The 21563-nt window shown below is 41.0% G+C and overlaps 1 protein-coding gene across 1 annotated transcript in view; it reads right to left on the reverse strand.

Annotated features, from left to right (window-relative positions):
- The window catches only part of LOC132821155 (sodium/myo-inositol cotransporter-like), a 90383-nt gene that overhangs the window by 20773 nt on the left and 48047 nt on the right, over nt 1-21563 (reverse strand). Inside the window, exon 3 of the mRNA XM_060833757.1 lies at nt 6700-6833. Coding sequence (XP_060689740.1) covers nt 6700-6833 — 134 coding nt within the window. The remainder of the gene's footprint in view (nt 1-6699; nt 6834-21563) is intronic.

Consider the following 21563-nt stretch of genomic DNA (forward strand, 5'->3'; position numbering starts at 1 on the left):
ACAGTGAGTTAAACTCTTCCAGCTTTATGCATAGGCAATGGAAACAGATTAGGTATGTCATCATCAGTTTGTAGAAGGTATGTTTCTGGCAATGGCTTTTTAGACTCTGTTAGTTATTTTGAAAAAAGACAAAGAAGCTGCAGATGCTGGAGCCTGAAGTAGACAAGCAGGAGCCTGGAAGAACACAGCAAGCCAGGCAACATCAGGAGGTGGAAAAGTCAATGTTTCGGGTACAACCCTTCTTCAGTTATTTTGAAAAAGTAACTACTGTCGTGACCTTGTGTCTGTTGTCCTGTGCTAATTAGGTGCTTTGGTATTGAGAAAATTAATGAGTTAGTCATAGATCTTCTATAACGTGATGGTTGCACTCTTGTGCAACCCTGCATAACAGAAAAATTGCACTTTGGAAAGATTGCTTAAAGTGTTGACAATGTAATTGTGTTACAGCCAACACACTCTTTAAAAGTCTGAGCTTTAGAAACAGTATCCCCAACTGGTCAATTGCATGACAACAAATTTGTGTTACCCCCTCAGCCTCCTGAATGATCCAGAGTTCGTCTATCTCCAGCTCCAGTGCTCTAACACAGTTTCCGAGGAGCTGGACTTGGGTGTGCTTCCTGCAGTTGAAGTCAGTCGGATCACTAGTGGTGACCCTTCCCTCTCACATTGTACAGGAGGAGCATTCAAATGCCCTACATCCAATCCCTCTGTCCTGAATGGATGGGAATGTAAGGCTTAAATTCAAGGAGCCAGAATGGAAGTTTAGAGTTAAACAAACAGAGTTGTTATTCTGGTTTGTTACCCGTGCAACTTGCTAGCGAGGTGGGGAATAGGGAGAGAGGGCAGTTGAACATTGACCACAGGGATGGTGCAGGAGGGAGGGATTCAGATACCTGGATAATTGGGGCTCATTCTCGGGTAGGTGGGACCTCTACAAACAGGATCATCTACACCTGAACCAGAGGAGCACCAATAAACTGGGGGGATATTTGCTAATGCTCTTCAGGAGGATTTAAACCAATTCAGCAGGGGGATGGGAACCTGCAGTTCCAGTGTCCAGGAGACTGAGAGTAGTGAGGTCATGAATATGGCTTCAAGATTGCAGGAGTGTACCAGCAGGCAGGAAGGTGGTTTGAAGTGTGCCAGGAGCATCCGGAATAAGTTGGGTGAACTTGCAGCACGAGTTGGTACCTGGGACTTCGATGCTGTGGCCATTTCGAAGACAGGGATAGAGCAGAGACAGGATTGGTTTTTGCAGATTCTGGGATTTAGATGTTTTGGTAAGATCAGGGAAGGTGGTAAGAGGGGGATGTGTGGCATTGTTAGTCAAGGACAGTATTACAGTGGCAGAAAAGACGTTTGATGAGGACTCGTCTACTGAGGTAGTATGGGCTGAGGTTAGAAACAGGTAAGGAGAGGCCACCCTCTTGGGAGTTTTCTATAGGCCTCTGAAAAGTTTCAGCTTTGTAGAGGTAAGGATTGCAAAAATGGTTCTGGATAAGAGCGAAAGTAACAGGGTAGTTGATATGGGAGACTTTAACTTTCCAAATATTGACTGGAAACACTACAGTTCATGTATTTTAGATTGGTCAATTTTTGTCCAATGTGTGCAGGAGGATTTCCTGACATAGTATGTAGATTGGCCAACAAGAGACGAAGACACATTGGATATGATACTTGGTAATGAAGCCAGCTAGGTGTTAGATTTGGAGGTAGGTGAGCACTTTGGTGATAGTGCCACACTTCAGTTATGTTTACTTTAGCAATGTAAAGGGATAGGTATATATAGAAAGGCAATAGCTGGGAAAAAGGCAATTATGAGGCGATTAGGCAAAATTTAGAATGCATAGGATAGGAAAGGAAACTGCAGGGGATGGGCACAAGTGAAATGTGGAGCTTATTCAAAGAATATCTACTGTGTGTCCTTGATAAGTATGTCAGGCAGGGAGGAAGTGGTTGAGCGAGGGAACCATGGTTTACTAATAATGTTGAATCGCTTATCAAGAGGAAGAACGAGGTTAATGTAAAGATGAGGTCTGAAGGCTTAGCTAGGGCTCTTGAGAGTTACAAGTTAGCCAGGAAGGACCTAAAGAGAGTGCTAAGAGCCAGGAGGGGATATGAGAAGTCTTTGGCAGGTAGGATCAAGGAAAATCCTAAAGCTTTCCATAGGTATGTCAGGAATAAAAGTATGACTAGAAAAAGATTAGGGCCAGTCAAGGACAGGAATGAGAAGTTGCGCATGGAGTCCAAAGAGATAGAAGAGGTGCTAAATGCATATTTTTCCATCAGTATTCACACAGGAAAAAGACAACATTGTTGAGGAGAATATTGAGATACAAGCTATTAGACTGGACAGGATTGAGGTTCATAAGGAGGTGGTGTTAGCAATTCTGAGAAAATGGATAAGTCCCCTGGGCCAGATGGGATTTATCCTAGCATTCTCTGGGAAGTCAGGAAGGAGATTGCAGAGCCTTTGGCTTTGATCTTTATGTCATCATTGTCTACAGGAATAGTGCCAGAAGACTGGAGGATAGCAAATGGACCCTTGTTCAAGATGAGGAGTAGAGACAACCCTTGTGATTATAGACTGGTGAGCCTTTCTTCAGCTATGGGTAAAGTGTTGGAAAGGATTGTAAGAGATAGGATTTAGAATCATCTAGAAAGGACTAATTTACTTAGGGATAGTCAACACGGTTTTGTGAAGGGTTGGTCGTGCCTCATAAACCTTATTGAGTTCATTGCGAAGGTGACCAAATAGGTGATTGAGGGTAAAGCAGTTGATGTGGCGTATATGGATTTCAGTAAGGCATTTGATAAGGTTCCCCATGGTAGACTATTGCAGAAAACACAGAGGCATGGGATTGAGGGTGATTTAGCGGTTTGGATCAGAAATTGGCTAGCTGAAAGAAGACAGATGGTGGTGATGGATGGGAAATGTTCATCCTGGAGTTCAGTGTACTGCAAGGATTTTTCTCGGGCCACTGCTGTTTGTCATTTTTATAAATGACCTTGATGAGGATGTAGAAGGATGGATTAGTAAATTTGCAGATGACACTAAAGTTGGTGGAGTTGTGGACAATGCCGAAGGATGTTACAGGTTACAGAGGGACATAGATAAGCTGCAGAGCTGGTCTGAGAGGTTGCAAATAGAGGTTAATGTGGAGAAGTGTGAGATGATTCACTTTGGAAGGGGCAACAGGAATACAGAGTACTGGGCTAATGGTAAGATTCTCGGTAGTGTGGATGAGCAGAGGGATCTCGGTATCAATGTACCAATCAATCTCTGAAAGTTGCCACCCAGGTTGATAGGGCTGTTAAGAAGGCGCATGGTGTGTTAGCTTTTATTGGTAGAGGGATTGAGTTTCGGAACCATTAGGCCATGCTGCAGCTGTACAAAACTCTGGTGCAGCTGCACTTGGAGTATTGCAGACAGTGCTGGTCGCCGTATTATAGGAAGGATGTGGAAGCTTTGGAAAGGGTGCAGAGGAGATTTATTAGGATGTTGCCTAGTATGCAGGGAAAGTCTTACGGGGAATGACTGAGGGACTTGAGGCTGTTTTCTTTAGAGAGAAGATGATTAAGAGGTGACTTAATAGAGACATACAAAATGATCAGAGGATTAGATAGGGTGTACAGTGAGAGCATTTTTCCTCGGATGGTGACGGCTAGCATGAGGGGACATATGTTTAAATTGAAGGCTGATAGATATAGGACAGATGTCAGAGGTAGGTTCTTTACTCAGAGAGTAGTAAAGGTGTGGAATGCCTTGCCTGGAACAGTAGTAGACTCACTAACTTTAATTCCTGATGAAGGGCTTATGCCCGAAACGTCGAATTTCCTATTCCTTGGATGCTGCCTGACCTGCTGTGCTTTAACCAGCAACACATTTTCAACTGTGGTCTCCAGCATCTGCAGACCTCATTTTTTACCCTCACTAACTTTAAGGGCATTTAAATGGTCATTGGATAAACATATGGATTAAAATCGAATAGTGTAGGTTAGATAGACTTCAAATTGGTTTCATAGGTCATTGCAACATTGAGGGCCGAAGGGCCTGTACTATCCTATAAAGTTAGGAGAAAGTGAGAAGCAGGAGATTTGATGTTTTGGGCATCAGGAATGTAACGTTCTATGTTCTAACGAAACATGCGTTATAGCAGAATGACCTGTACTTGTGTCTTATGGCTTTATGCTTACTGAAGGTTGATAATTCTTGAGGATATTAATCTTTTCTTCTATTCCAGTTTCTGTGTAAGGCACATACCATGTAACCAAACTGTATCACCTAATAAACGAGTTAGTGAGAATGCATAAGCACCCTGAAAAATAAAACAACCCTCAAAGATCAAATAATAGAAAATTTAAAGAGCCTCTTAAAAAGATATTACTTTGTACCCTGACTAGGAACTGGTTTAACTTCTTATCAAGGTTTGCAATTGCCTAGTTTCTGAAGGTGAAAAAAATGAAGGTCACTACACATCACCTTGTACAATCTATCATAGGTATTTCTCGAACATGTGCAGAGAGAAGCTAGTTACCACAGTTTTTTTTTCATAATAACCAATTTTGTTCTATTGAGCAGCTTGGGCATATACATAAAAAGAAAAATCATGTGTTCAATTCACAACACCAGTTTCCAACTCTGGCACTTTGCTTTTACTCCAAGATAAATTTTATGCTTATTTTCATAAACATTTCAACCAGGAAAAATCCATAAATAACTTTGTGGTTTATTGTGAAAGATTTGGAATTCAAACCTCAAAACATTTAATACACAAATTCAGTGTATAATTTTTACAAATAGAGAGATGGCAGGGTGCAACCATTAGCACCTAGCACAAACATTTCTATTCAGTTGAATAAATATAAGTGTACAAGAGCATAAAGAGAAAACAGAAACTGAGTGTGCTATCACATTTGTTGCCCATCCCTAACTGCCCTTTCAGGAGGCAGTAATGAGCCACATTGTTTCATCACAACTATCCAAATGTTAGCCTGTAGGCTCTTCTGTAGTGGCTTGGTATAACAGATTTACATTCCATATCAGAAGACAGCTAAGAATCAACCACATTGCTATGAGTCTGAAATCACATGCAGGCCAGATCAATTAAGGATTGTAGATTTCTTTCCCAAAACAAAACAGCTGGTTTTTATGTCAATCACTGAAAATTTTACTGAGTCCAGTTTTCAAATCCATATCAATTAATAACATACGCCAGTGGTATGGTGGAATTCAAATCAGTGTTCCAGGGACTGATAGACCACTGATGATCATTACACCTTTCCCATTATGCCTCACCCTGAATCCAATCCAGAAAGTCAAATGCGAATCAAAAAAAATGTGTCCAGTTGAAGATAAGGGTCCAAAGCAGGAGATTTGACAATATGGCACTAAAAAGGTAATTTCACTCAGAAGCCAGAATGATGTATTGTCAAACTGTGAATATCAATACAGTACCAGATGTTTTCCTGAGGCTAAGGAAAAGAAACGCTCATGGACAGAATAGAAAGAGCTCAAATCTGCTTGTGAAATGTTATTTTGGTTCCAAGAACTGACATCCGATGTTAACAGTCCTAATATCCCTCAATGAAGCAAATAACATAATATATGAAAGCCACTGCACTATTCAACAACCACATGCACTTAAAAAAACTATATTTTTAAAGTAGATGTTCCAGTGTGCTTCAGGAGAGAGCTAGTAAACAAAATTTGACACTGGCCCATTCATGTAAGGAAATATTAGTGCAGAATATCAAAGGAATAGGTTTTAAGGAGCAGGTTAAAGGAGGAAAGAAAAGCAGAAAGGTGGAAGGAAAACAGAAATTGCCAGAGAAACTCAGCACCTCTGGCAGCATCTGTGGGAAGAAAGCAAAGCGAACATTTCTTTATCTGAATTCAGGTGTTCTGTCAAGTGAAACAATCAAGGTTGCAAACAGTCTGGTTCAGCCTCAGAAAGGTACTCGGCAGAGGGATGGAGTTGGCATATAGGAAATGGAATTTGTGGTAGTGATTGAAGCCAATAGCGTGAAAAAGAGAGCAATTGCCTTTCAAGGATTGAGTTTATATTGCATATTAATGCTAGAGAAACATCTGCTTTGTTTTGACAGTTCAAGGTAAAAAGAAAATGATACAATTACAATGAGTGTACAGTTTGTACTCAATGCTGCTTACTTAATGGCTCAATGATAAGCAAATATGCTTTTTGGTTTAGACTTCCATAGAATGTATATACATCGGTGTTCTGAAATTGGAGATAGAGCATGGGATGCAGTGGTGTAGGCGGTGGAGTCACTGAACACTGGGCTAAATTCTGGGAACAGAGGCTCAAATCCCACCATGACAGGTGACAAAATCTGAATTCACCAATATCCTTTAGGGAAGAAAATTTGCCATCCTACATGTGACTCCAGACCCACCATAATGCACTTAACTGTTAGCTGCATCTGGCTAGTGATGCCCAATAATAAAAGAAAAACATACAGAGACAAGAATTCACTCACCTTCGTGTTTCAATACATTTACGTAACTGCTGAACAGATAAGGATTTACTATGGGTCATGAGACATATGAGTTGTGTATGCTTACTGCTCAAATGATCAATGACAGTAACTCCACAGAACAGTTAGGGGAAAACCTCCCAAAATATAGAAGCATTTTTAGCCATCTCCAAATCTTACATTTTTCTAAATTAGACGTACCCGCCAGTGCTGTGTCGCTGATTGTGTTTGGACATTTTGTATGGCAGTGTTCGTTCTCCCAAACTCTCCAGGTTCCTCACCACAGCTCCATGCTCCAGTAATGCCTCCACTGTACGACGTATGGCAGAAGCTGTCTCAGTCTGTTAAAGAAATAATGGGATGGAGGTGTGGCCATAGGGGAGGGGTGCAGGATACATGGATAGAGGGGAAGACAAGAAAAGGTTACAGCAAAAAGATGAAAATGATTTTTGAGTTCAACAGTTGCACTACCTAAAACACCACTTCATATTTCAAAACCCCAGACATTTCTCACTCAGTAATTGGTTTTTGCAAGAGTCAAGAACACCCATAAAAGGAAGGATTTTGTATTTGGAAGAAAATTCAAAAAACTATGAACCTAGACTCAGAACCTATGAAGTTATTTGACCATTTTTATGTCCATTTACAATATGGAAAAAAAAAATCATCTGCTGGTTACCTCTAGATAAATGATTTACCTCCTGTAAGTTGAAGGAAAAGTTATCCCTCATGATATCACTGGAGAATTTAACTGCTTTAAAGGCACTGCAAAGATTATTTCAGTACACGTGTTCTCACAACAAACCAAACTCTATACCAAGAAATGCTCCTTGCTCATTTTTATTGTGTTAAAAAAAAAATCACACAACACCAGATTATAGTCCAACAGGTTTATTTGGAAATACAAGCTTTTGGAGCACTGCTCCTTTGTCAGGTAGCCAGTGGGGCAGGAAACTAAGGACACAGAACTTATAGTAAAAGATCAAATTGTCATACAACTCATGTGATGCATTGAAAAAACTTAGATTGCTGTTAAGTCTTTAATCACTTAGAATGTGAATGCAGGTTTTTCTTGATTAATATGTAAATCCCAAAACTTCTTTCAAGTCACAGTCCCAACATAAGTTAAGCTTTTATAAAAACAAGTGACATCTCAGCTCAACAATGCATTAGAGGTGTGAGGCTAGAGTCTGCCTCACACTTGAGGCTATTTCTATTTCCAAAGAAAGAATTTATAAAATGTCACACGGACTGACTGTCTACTTCGTGCTCCTTGGATGCTGCCTGACTGGCTGTGCTTTTCCAGCATCACTCTAATGTAGACTCTGATTTCCAGCATCTGCAGTCCTTACTTTTGCCCTGTCTACAGATCGTGCGCTTTTGATGCATGGCAGGAGAGATCAAAGCATTGGTATACTCTTTCTGGAAGCCAGGAACATTTCCAGGACATGCATGTGTGCAGGAAGTGTCTCCAGCTGTAGCTCAAAGGACAGTGCATTTGGAGATGGAGTAGCAACTGTGGAGCATCTGTGAGATTGAGAGTGCTGTGAATGGTGCATACAGAGAAATGGTCACACCACGGGCTCAAACTCCAGAGGCAAGAAGGGAATGGGTAACCAGCAGGCACAGCAAGAGAATTAAGCAAGCAGAGCAGGAACACCCTGTGGATTCCCCTGCAAAAGATATACTGTTTTTTGATACTGTTGAGAGGAGGGCGGCACGGTGGCACAGTGGTTAGCACTGCTGCCTCACAGCACTTGAGACCCGGGTTCAATTCCCGACTCAGGTGACAGACTGTGTGGAGTTTGCACGTTCTCCCCGTGTCTGCGTGGGTTTCCTCCGGGTGCTCCGGTTTCCTCCCACAATCCAAAGATATGCAGGTCAGGTGAATTGGCCATGCTAAATTGCCCGTAGTGTTAGGTAAGGGGTAAATGTAGGGGTATGGGTGGGTTGCGCTTCGGCAGGTCGGTGTGGACTTGTTGGGCCGAAGGGCCTGTTTCCACACTGTAAGTAATCTAATCTTTAAAAAAAAGGTCTCTCAGCGGAAAATAGCAACAGCCAGATTTGCTGCACCACAGTTGGCTATGCTGCACAGGAGAAGAGTAATGCAGTCACAGAGATTCGATTGTAAGGAAAACAGACAGGAGTTTCTGTTCCTGCAGACTAGATGCTGGGATGGTTTGTTGCATCAGAGCAGTTACAGGACATTCTGGAGGGGAGCATGAACATCCAGTGGTTATGATACATATTGATATATAGGCGAATTGCAACAATTGTTCATTCCTGCAAAAGTAAAACAAGTCAAACCATGGCTTACAAATGAAATTAAAGACAGAGTATATTCAAGAAGAGACATACAAACTGGTCAAAACAAAACAACAAATCTGAGGAATGTGTGGAGTTTAGAATTCAGAAAAGGACAAACAGATTGATTTAAAAAAAAAGGAAAATAGAGTACAAGAGTAAGCTTGCAGGGAACATAAAAACTGGCAGGAAATGTGAAGGCATGTGAAGAGAAAAGGATTGGTGAAGGCAAATCTAGGTCCCTTACTGTGAGAAACAGGGGAGAGTATAATGGGGAGCAAAGAAATAGCTGACCAACTATATACATACTTTGTGTCTGTGTTCACAAAGGAAGATACAAATAATCTACCAGATACATTGGAGAACACAGGGCTGATAGAGAAGAAGGAACCGAAGGAAATTAATATTAGTAGGGAAATGGTGTTGAGAGAATGGAAGGGATTGAAGGCCAAAAAGTCCCCAGGGCCCAATAATCTATATTGTAGAGTGTTTAAGGAAGTGACTCTAGAACCAGAGGGTGGTAGGCACTTGGAACGTGTTGCCAGCTGAGGTAGTAGAGGCAGGCACAGTAGATTCATTTAAGATGCTTCTGCCCAGATGCATAAGTGGGTGGGGAGCAGAGGGATACAGATGCTTAGGAAGTGGGCAACAGGTTTAGACAGTAGATTTGGATCGACTCAGGTTTGGAGGGCTGAAGGATCTGTTCCTGGGCTGTAAATTTTCTTTGTTCTTGTTCTTTTAGAAATAGCAGATGCAATGGTGGTCATTTTCAAAGATTCTACGGACTCTGGAACTCTAGCTCCTACAGATTGGAGGGTAGCTAATGTGACCCCTCTATAAAAGGAGGGAGGCAGAAAGAAAACTAGAAATTATAGCCCAGTCAGTCTGATGTCAATAATGGGGAAAATGTTAGAGTACATTATAAAATAATTAATAGCTGAGCATTTAGAAAGTGACAGGATTGGACACAGGCTGAATGGATTGAGAAAAAGGGAACTTTTTCTCAAAGCCATCTGTAAGTCCAAGCAAACCATATCTGCTGGCTCCCCTGATCAACTCTGAGTTACAAACTTGAAGAATTCCAGTGAATTTGGCAAGCACAAAATCCCAAATAAGAAATTAGTGTGTAAAATTAAAATGCATAGGGTTAGGGGACTGCATTGAGATGGTTACCAGACAGGAAACTAAGAGATAGGAGGACTGTGAATGGGTTTTTTTCTGAATGGCAAGCAGTGACTACTGGGGTGCCACACAGGTCTGTACTCAGACCTCAGCTATTCACAATATATTACTGATTTAGATGGCAGAACGAAATGTGATATCTCCAAATCTGCAAACAACACAAAGTTGGTTGAAGTACAAGCAGTGAGGAGGATGCAGAGATGTTGCAGTGTGATTTGGACAAATTGAGTGAGTGGGAAAATCCATGACAAATGAAGTATAATGCGGATAGATATAAAATAACCACTTTGGTACCAAAAATGGGAAGGCAGATTGTCTGAATGGCTATAAATGTGAGAGTGGAATGTACAATGAAACCTGGGTGTCCTCGAACACAAGTCACTGAAGGTAAGCATGCTGGTAAAGAAGGTAAATGGTATGTTGACCTTCATAGCAAGGGGATTCAAATACAGGAGCAGGGATGTCTTGCTGCAATTATAGAAGACCTTAGTAGGACCATGCACTAAAGTGTCAGTGATTAGTGCTTTAAATCCTGTTGTTCCTAATTCATGTATTCTTAATAGCGCCTGTGCACAAATTAATTCTGTGCTTGCTTTGAAACAGGTATTGAAGAAATAATTAGGAAGCTAGCGAAGGATTTTAATGAGTTATGCAAGTGGAAAATTAATGCAATTTAACATTGACAATTGGCCAACGTTCTCAACTCAAGCTAAACTTCTCAATGGCTTTGACTGGTGTAAAGGAAACTCTGAGCTACAATATGTACCAGCCAGTTTTCTCTGGATTCACCTTTTCGGAAATTGGATGAGGGGAGTTGAGACGTCATGTTTCCGCTGTACAGGATAGTGGTGAGGCCACTTTTAGAATACTGTGTACAATTCTGGTCCCCCTGCTCTAAGAAAGGTGCTGTGAAACTTGAAAGGGTTCAGAAAAAATTTACAAGAACGTTGCCAGAACTGGAGGGGGAAGAGGCTGAACAGACTGAGGCTTTTTTCCTTGGAGTATCAGAGGCTGAGAGATAACTTTACAGAGGTTTACCAAACCATGGGGGTCACGGATAGGGTAACTAGACAAGGTCTTTTTCCCAGGATAGGGAAGTCCAGAATTAGGGGGCAAGGTTTAAGATGAGAGTGGAAAAATATAAGAGGGACCGGAGGGGCAGCTTTTTCACATAGAAAGTGGTGCATATATGGAATGAGCTGCCAGAAGAAGTGGACGAGGCGGGTACAATTACAACATTTAAAAAGCACCTGGATGGGTACATGAGTAAGAAGGGCTTAGAGGCAAATAGGCCAAGTGCTGGCAAATGGGGCTATGTCAGTTTAGGATATCTGGTTGGATGAGTTGGATCAAAGGGTCTGATTCCATGCTGTACATCTTTGGGACTCTATGACTACGAAAGCCATCAAACAATTCATATTAATTCCCAAATAAAGCTACTCTTACCAATCAACAAGGTTCCTAGCAACTACATAATCAGTAACATAGAGCACTCGCTTGAGGGACAATCTTTAGAACTGGCAGAAAAAGCAACTGTGCTCTATAGCATATTATCAACATGATTGGCCTACTCTCAACAGTTAAATTACTAGGCTTGGCCTCCACTCCTTCTTCCTTTCATTCCACATCCAGGATTGCTCTAGAAATAGCATTTACAGCATCTGAACTATGCTAAACCAGTTACAGAAGATAAACAAAGCACCAACATCTCCCTGTCCTAAAACTGTCTTGATATTAAACATTATAATTCCACTTTTTTATATGTGTTAGGTTAGGGTGGAGAGATTAGCATGCTGCAAGATTTTTGTTAATTCCATAACAGGAATTATGCAAGCAGGGCATCTGCATCAAAATATATTCTATCCAACCTTTGCAAGAACAGAACAACCACCTCTATTTTGAGGCCAAAATGAAATTAAACACAGTAAATGTTGCCAATTGCCTGAGGCATAGCCAGACTGTTGTACAATGTGCAGTTATAACTGATAGAGACGTGAATGTGACTACCTGAACGTGCCATCACAAAGACTGACTGTTTTTTCCTCCCTAACATGCCCAACTTTGTCCTACTTCAGTTCATCTGCTTCTGAAACCTTCATCCATGTGTTTACTATCTTTAGTGATTCGACTTTTCCAGCACAACACAGGACATCTTTCCACTTCGTATCAGACCACCCAAAACTTTGCTGCTGTGTTCTATTTTGTAACAATCAAGTTTACCCTCTTCTGCCTAGCGATCTAGCCTGTCAAGCAATGCCTCAACTTTAAAATTCTCACCCTTTCTGGCTTTGTCCCCTCCCTGTCTCTGCAACCTCAACCAGTCCCAAAACTCTTCACAGTACCTGTGCTTCTGCAACTCTGGGGTCTTCAGTACCCTAATGTTTCGTAAGCCGCCAATGGCAACCTAACTTTCAGCAACAAACTTCTGGAATTCCCTCCCTAAACCTCACCATCCTTTTATCTTTCTTTCCACCTTTCTAACCAATTTAAATTTTGGTCAGCTGCCAAAACTCCTTAACATGTGTCTCAGTGTCATGTGTTTGAGAGTGCTCTTGGATGTTTTATTAAAAAGGTACTCAATAATCTTTTTGCAATAATTTGGAAATGGCGTCAGAGCTTCTTAGTGATTAACTAAAACTTTGCAAACTAAAATATCAGAAACTGCTTGGCACCTGTAAAGAAGATATTATGACCCTTTTTTTATATAGACATCTGAGATCTCGTAATATCCCTGCATCTCAATTTCCCGCTGACAACTGGGAGGTCTATAATACAATCCCAACAAGGTGATCATCCCTTTCTTACTTCCCAGATCCACCCATTTAACTTCACCAGACAATTTTCGAGGAATGCTCTCCCCAAGTACAGCTGTAATGTCATCCCTAACCAAAAACGCCACCCACCTCCTCTCTTGCCTCCCTTTCTGTCCTTCCTATAGCATCTATAATCCGGAACATTAAGCTAACAGTCCTGCCTGTCCTTGAACCACGTTTCTTTAGCAGCTGTGATACCCCAATCCCATATTTATAACCATGCCTTACCTGTCAGACCTTTTGCATTGCAGTAAATGCAGTTTAATTTATCAGTCTTATCTCATTCTCTGCCTTGACTATCTGGCTTGCTTTGTTTATCTACCATCCTCAGTCTTTTATCACTATCGCTTTGATTCCGCCCTCCCCCGCCACCACCACAACCCCACTATATGGGCAGCACAGTGGCACAGTGGTTAGCACTGCTGCCTCACAGCGCCAGAGACCCGGGTTCAATTCCCGCTCAGGCGACTGACTGTGTGGAGTTTGCACATTCTCCCCGTGCCTGCGTGGGTTTCCTCCGGGTGCTCCAGTTTCCTCCCACAGTCCAAAAATGTGCAGGTCAGGTGAATTGGCCATGCTAAATTACCTGTAGTGTTAGGTGAAGGGGTAAATGTAGGGGAATGGGTCTGGGTGGGTTGCGCTTCGGCGGGTCGGTGTGGACTTGTTGGGACGAAGGGCCTGTTTCCACACTGTAAGTAATCTAATCTAAAAAAAAATTAAAGCCTGAGTAGCACTAGTAAATCTCCCTGCAAGAATATTGGTCCCTTGATTGCTAACAAAGTCAAAACTGAAAAATTTGATGTAATTTAAACTGATGTGTTTGATGATTTGAATAATGCATGTATTGGCTTGTTTAAAAACTAAAATTTGTTGTGCATAAAATCAGTCAAAAGCCATTGATAATTTAACTCAAACACAATTGTCACATGAGTGAAACAAATAGGAAGTTTTTGGGTTGGCCATTCATAACCAGTAGTGTATTACAAGGATCAGTGCTTGGGCCTCAGCTCTTTACTGTAGAGATCAATGATTTAGTGAGAGTGCAAGTACCTAATTTTGACAAATCATGCCAGTTGGATGGGTATAGCAGCTGTTAAGAAGATGTAAAGAAGCTGTAAAAGGATTTAAATAGTTGAGTGGGAAAGAAGATAGCAGATGAAATATATGTGAAAAACGTGGATTTGTCTACTTCAATAACAAAACATTTTCTAAATGGAGAGAGACTGCAAAATGTTTGCATTCACAAGGATCTGGTTGTTCTTGCATTGCATATGAATCACAAAGTTCACACACTGGCATAGCGAACAATTAGCAAATAGAGTTCAATAAAGACTAAAATCCTACTACAATTATAATGCAATTCTGTCACACCATACCCAGATTATAATGTACCACATTATATATCATACCTTAGAAAAGATATTATTGCCTTAGGAGGAGTGCAATGTTCAACGGACTAATTCCTGGGATGAGAAATCAAGTTGATTAGGTTTATATTCCCTCAGGTTCAGAAGACTCCAAGCTGATTCAATTGTAATGAAGAAAAAGGATTTTTGAAGTGTTGTTAATGGGAAGATAATTCGCCTGGCTGGCAAGTCTAAAACTAGGTAACTCAGAAAAGGGCTCACTCATTTAGGACTGACAGCAGGAGAAATTACTTCCGCCCGAGAATGGTGAACACTTTAGAATGCTCTATCCCGGATTGCTGCGGATGTCTGTCGTCAAGCATATCTTAGTCAGGGAACAATTGGATTTTGGGTACTAAGGAGGCTTGAGGAAAGCAAATGGTCCACTTGAGTTCCAGTTTCCTCTGCTTTTCATATGCTTTAATCCGAATATGATGTGGTTGCACTAACATTCCAGCTTATCAAATATTCAGGAACAATGGAAAAGCAACAAAAAAGAGGCATGCCAGCTTTTAAGTCACTTGTAATAATTTTAAATAGAAGTGAAATAGTAGATAGCTCTCGGACTAAAGTTATTTAGCCCTAGGTAAAAAACGATAGCCAGTTTTTATAAAGTTGTGAGCTCTAAACAGTGGATAAGATAAATCAGCAAGTTTGTCAGCAAATTGCAAAGACAGCTAAAAAGAGTAGTCACAGAGCAGGAGACTTTAACTATCCTAATATAATAAAGATGGTGGTAATAGAAAATTAGTGAAGTGGATCAGATGAAAGAGCAATGCAACAGAATATTGCAAGAGTGTCAAAAATTATCAAGTGAAGTGGTAAAATAAATAAACAACAAATAAATTTCAAACATGCAGTTTGATGCAACAGAACCAAGGATTCTCATGTCTGACATGAAAATTATCTCCATTGCTTCAGTTGAAACTCAGTTCTGGATTGAGGGATTAATTCCCACTTCAAAGGTTGAGCACAAAAATCAAAGCTGACACTTCCATGCAGCACTGAGAGAGTGCTGTACAGTCAGAGGATACAACTGAAACAAAAGCCTCATCTGCCTGCTCAGGTGGATGTAAACGATCCAATGGCACCATTTTAAGACATATGTCAATGTATGTTCTTAGACAGCAAGGCAGACAGAGAAAATTGTTAAAAAGATATATGGGATCTTGGGTTTTATAAATCAAAGGACAAGGGATAATATGCTCTGGAGTGCAGAGATAATGCAGCTACCTCTAGATCAGGAGGCTTGGATTCAAGTCTCATCTGCTTCACCGATGTTTAATAAGATCCTGATCAACTTGATTAGAAAACACCCACAAAAGGAAGAGAGTTATTTTGCACCTTTATTAACAAGTTTGGCCTCAATTACATTCAATTCTTGGCGCCACACTTTTGGAAAGGCTTTTGAGAAGTTATAATTTTTTAAATTACAAGAATAGTTTCAGGTATAAGAGACTTCAGTTACATGCAAAGACAGGAGCACCAACCCAACTTCACTAAAAGACAAGTTCTAGAGGTTTGATTGAGGCACGCAAAACCATGAAATCTTGACAATAGATGAGAATTAGCAGAAGCGTTAAGAACCAGAGGACACCGATTTAAGGCAATTCTTAAATAAACAAACAAAAAGATCAGGAATTTTACTTTTTAAATGTAGTGAATGGTTAGAGGATGGGAGAGTGGGACAAGCCCTGATTTGCCCTTCCTGGGAGCCTGCACAGGCACAATGGGCCAAATGGCCTCCATCTGTTCTGAAACCTCTTGATCATTGCAGTGCCTTAATAGTTTTCATGGGATTGATGGACATTTTACAACTTTTAAAATTCCATATACTGCTTTCAAAATTCAAATAAGCATTTATTCTAACTGTTTGCTTCAAATACGGTGGCCCAGATTTCCCAGCGAACTGATCTGCCTTTCATTCTGAATTGTCGTATTTAGCATAAAGCACACTTTGTCTGATTTGAGTGGCACAATATTAAACATTGGTTTTGGTGTTACGATTTTTTATGGCACTGCATTTCTCAAATAGAAGTATGCAGGAACAAAAACACTCAAAAGCCCCCACAGTAACTACAGTTAAAAATAAACTAATGAGTCATGAGTGTTGTATGATTACGCTCCCTACACTAAACAAAAAAGATTATGAAGGTCATAAAATATGTCCTCCTACAGTGCAGAACAGAACATTTTTGAAATTCTATAAGCAGCATTGCATTGCTAGCCACACATTCAGAAGTTTGATAAGCCTGTCCCTCATTAACTGAAGAATAAGTTTTAAAAGTAAAACTATGTAATAATAACGTCAAAGATCAATTCTTCAGAAACATGTTTGGATTTCTTACAAACTGCTTACAGCTGGAGTATTTATTGGTGGATGTATTTGGAGACCACTGCTGGCAGTGGTATCTTGTGTACAGTACATTAACTACAATACTGATAAACAATTCTTGACTTGGCAAGTAGTGCAGCATTAACTATGTTATTATTGACTCCACAATTTCTTCAAATGCTCTGGCTCAATTTCAAGTGTCTGGTCAGTTTCAGAATAGAATGTTTTTGTTTTTCCCTTGTGTTCACATCTGCATATCAGACCATTTTTGTCACAAATCGTAAAAACTGGTATACAAGTTGCATACAAGCATCTGTCAGTATATTTTGTTACACCAATGAGCATTCCTCTCCCTGTAAACCAGGATAACATCTTTATAAATTGCACACCAAGCTACAATATTCTAAAGCAGATATGAGATTTAGTGACTGGCTAAAGGGCACGTCTGCTCAATGGTAGATTTTGCAGGATATTGCTCCTTTTGTCTTGTAATTATCAATCTATTCAGACTTTATTACTCCTACACTGGATTGAGTAATCCAAAGACTTGAATAATCAAGCTGAGGCTACTGGTGATTTCACATCTTGGCTCAATGAGATCAGGTGATCCCTCCAGCCACCTTGAATCAATTCTTCTCCCTTTGTTTTTAGAAAAGGGAAGCATGCCAGCCCATGAAAGGTTCATGATATTTAAATTAGATGATGGAAGCTGAAAATTGAGAGAACATGAGAACCAGGAGCAGGATAGGCCATCTGGCCCTTCGAGCCTGCTCTGCCATTCAATAAGATTATGGCTGATCGTTTAGTGGACTCAGCTCTGCTTACCTGTCCTCTCACCGTATCCCTTAATTGCTTTATTGTTCAAAAAAAATCTTAGCTTTAAAAACATTTGTTGAAGTAGCATCAACTACTTCACTGGGCAAGGAATACCATAGATTTACAACCCTCTGAGCGAAGAAGTTCCTCCTTAATTCAGTCCTAAATCTGCTCCCTCTAATCTTGAGGCTATGCTCTCTTGTCCTAGTCTGGTGTAAAGAGAGCCCACTTTCATTACTATCATAATGAAACCATTTTCAGTTTTTAGAAAGGACAGACAGAAAGTAAAAGGTGGTGGTGGTTAAAAAGGAAATTAATAGGAAAGATATTAATGAAGTTCTGAGGAAGGATCGCTGAACCTGAAACATTAACTCTGGTTTCTCTTCGTAGATATTGCCAGATCTGCTGAGCTTTTCTAGCAGTCTCTATTTTTGTTTAGGAAAGATATTAGCTCGAGTGAAGTGGAATCTGTATGAGTAAAGTCTGGAAACACCTAATGTGGGAACTAAAAAGGGAAGATACTGTTTTAAAACAAGGAGACTGTGTAAAGAGATGGCTACAGTTTTCAAAACCATGTTTACTGAATTGCATCGAGAATCTCATACAAGTGTCTTTTTCTAGAGCAGTAATAGCAAAATCAGATAGACCTGTTGGGTCTGAATAGTGCACAACTGTTTGACAACAACATTTTTTTAGGCTCCTGAGTGGGCCCACTGCAACAAAAAAAATCTACAATGTGAAAAGGAACAGTTAAAAAAAACTTTTGCTCTGTCCTGTGTGGTGATGGACCAGAAAGTCTCCAGTAACCACTAGTTGGCTTATCACTTTCTGAAATCTGCTCTCTCTGCAAATTCCCTACTAATGGATGAATAAAATACCTTTAAAAAAACTAAAATGGAAAAATTCAAAGCCACTGAATAAAAAAAACTGAACATCACTGTGCAACAACCTTGTATCATCAAAGAATTGAAAGGGAAACAACTCATTGAATGTGTGCTGGATTGGTGTTATAGAAGCGTTGTTCCCAGATTTCCTTGCCTTTTTCTTGTTCTTAACTTCAATGCTTTGTGTGCGTTATGTGCTTGAATATGAAGGAGGAAATCTGAGGAGGATTGGACGTTAGCAATTTATATTTCATTTTTGTCATTGGTTACAAACAATTTGCTCACAAGAAACAGTTATTTTCATGTTCCGTACAGTAACCTAATGAGTGTGTTCTTTTAACCTGAATTAGACAGGCTAAGTTGGACAATTCAGTGGTTTAATCAAATGTTCATATCTGTAATGACTCCCAAGAATAGTGGAGTTTGAATTCCTAAACAATCATGAGAATTACCCTTTCTTCACATCATTCAACCAGGGTTCAAATGTTTTAGTAGGATCAGACATGGGGATAAAAAAGGGGGAGGCGTGGCATTACTTGTCAAAGACAGTATCACAGCAGTGGAATGGACGATGGAAGAGGACTTGCCATCTGAGGTAGTTTGGGCTGAGGTTAGAAATAGGAAAGGTGAGGTCACCCTGTTAGGTGTTTTCTACAGGCCTCCTAATAGTCCTAGAGAAGTAGAGGATAATATTGCGAGGATGATTCAGGAAAAGAGTGAAGGTAGCAGGGTGGTTGTTATGGGGGACTTTAACTTCCCAGATATTGACTGGGAGAGCTATAGCTCGAGTTCATTAGGTGGGTCGGTGTTTGTACAATGTGTGCAGGAGGGTTTCCTGACACAATATGTCGACAGGCCAACAAGAGGGGAGGCTATATTGGATTTGGTTCTAGGTAATGAACCAGGCCAGGTGTTAGACTTGGAGGTAGGTGAGCACTTCGGGGACAGTGACCACAACTCGGTGACTTTTACTCTAGTGATGGAGAGGGATAATCGTGCGCCGCAGGGCAAGAGCTATAGCTGGGGGCAGGGAAATTATGATGCAGTGAGGCATGACTTAGGTTGTGTGGATTGGAAAAACAGGCTTCAAGAGAAGAACACTAATGAGATGTGGGGATTGTTCAAGGAGCAGCTACTGCGTGTCCTCGATAGGTATGTACCAGTCAGGCATGGTGTAAAGGGCCTTGTGAGGCAGCCGTGGTTTAGTAAGGAATTGGAGTCCCTTGTGAAAGGGAAGAAGGCGGCATATGTAAAGATGAGGCGTGAAGGTTCAGTAGGGGCGATTGAGAGTTATAAGGTAGCCAGGAAGGAGCTAAAGAGGGAGCTAAGAAAAGCGAGAAGGGGACATGAAAAGTCTTTAGCTGGTAGGATTAGGGAAAACCCAAAGGCTTTCTATAGGTATGTCAAGAATAAAAGGATGACTAGGGTAGGTATCGGTCCAGTCAAGGATAGTAGTGGGAAGTTGTGTGTGGAGGCGGAGGAGATTGGAGAGACATTAAATCAGTACTTTTCATCAGTATTCACTCAGGAACAGGACACTGTTGCTGATGTGAATATGGAATCACAAATAATTAGAATGGATGCCCTGGAAATATGCAGGGAAGAGGTTTTGGGAATATTGGAAAGGATGAATATAGATAAGTCTCCTGGGCCTGATGGCATTTACCCCAGGATCCTATGGGAAGCTAGGGAGGAGATAGCAGAGCCATTGGCCTGGATTTTTATGTCGTCATTGTCAACGGGAATAGTACCAGAGGACTGGAGGATAGCGAATGTGGTCCCATTGTTCAAGAAAGGGAGTAGGGATAGCCCTAGTAACTATAGGCCAGTGAGTCTGACTTCAGTGGTGGGCAAAGTCTTAGAGAGAATGGTAAGGGATAAGATTTATGAACATCTGGGTAGGAATAACGTGATCAGGGATAGCCAGCATGGTTTTGTGAAGGGCAGGTCGTGCCTCACAAACCTTATTGAGTTCTTTGAGAAGGTGACTATGGAAGTGCATGAGGGTAAAGCAGTAGATGTTGTGTATATGGATTTTAGTAAGGCGTTCGATAAGGTTCCCCATGGTAGGCTAATGCTAAAACTTCGGAGGTATGGCATTGAGGATACATTAGAGGTTTGGATTAGGAATTGGCTGGCTGGAAGGAGACAGAGGGTAGTAGTTGATGGATTATGTTCATCTTGGAGCGCAGTTACTAGCGGTGTACCACAAGGATCTGTTTTGGGACCATTGCTTTTTGTTATCTTTATAAATGATCTAGAGGAAGGACTTGAAAGCTGGGTAAGCAAGTTTGCGGATGACACGAAAGTCAGTGGAGTTGTGGATAGTGAGGAAGGAAGTGGTAGGTTACAGCGGGATATAGATAAGTTGCAGAGCTGGGCGGAAATGTGGCAAATGGAATTCAATGTAGCTAAGTGCGAAGTCGTTCACTTTGGTAGGAATAACAAGATGATGGATTACTGGGCTAATGGTAGGCTACTTGGTAGTGTGGATGAGCAGAGGGATCTTGGTGTCTATGTACACAGATCTCTGAAAGTTGCCACCCAGGTAAATAGTGCTGTGAGGAAGGCATATGGTGTACTGGGCTTTATTGGCAGAGGAATTGAGTTCCGGAGTCCTGAGGTCATGTTGCAGTTGTATAAGACTCTGGTGAGGCCTCATCTGGAGTATTGTGTGCAGTTTTGGTCGCCATACTATAGGAAGGATGTGGAAGCTTTAGAACGAGTGCAGAGGAGGTTTACCAGGATGTTGCCTGGAATGGTAGGAAAATCTTATGAGGAAAGGCTGAGGCACTTGGGGCTGTTCTCATTGGAGAAGAGAAGGTTTAGGGGAGATCTGATAGAAGTGTATAAGATGATTAGGGGTTTAGATAGGGTAGATACTAAGAACCTTTTACCGCTAATGGAGTCAGGTGTTACTAGGGGACATAGCTTTAAATTAAGGGGTGGTAGGTATAGGACAGATGTTAGGGGTAGATTCTTCACACAGCGGGTTGTGAGTTCATGGAATGGCCTGCCCGTATCAGTGGTGAACTCTCCTTCTTTATGTTCATTTAAGCGGGCATTGGATAGGCATTTGGAAGTTATTGGGCTAGTATAGGTTAGGTAGGACTCGGTCGGCGCAACATCGAGGGCCGAAGGGCCTGTACTGCGCTGTATCCTTCTATGTTCTATGTTCTATGTAATTGTGATCCAACCTGCCACATTCCTTACCCTATGGGTTTTTAACCATTACAATGACTCTGCCAGTTGGAACTTTACGAAATCCCTTATTAGAAGTCAGAAGACAATATCCACTGCACTACCTTCATCAATCCTCCTTGTT

This window comes from Hemiscyllium ocellatum, chromosome 12, assembly GCF_020745735.1.
Source record: "Hemiscyllium ocellatum isolate sHemOce1 chromosome 12, sHemOce1.pat.X.cur, whole genome shotgun sequence".
Taxonomy (NCBI): domain Eukaryota; kingdom Metazoa; phylum Chordata; class Chondrichthyes; order Orectolobiformes; family Hemiscylliidae; genus Hemiscyllium; species Hemiscyllium ocellatum.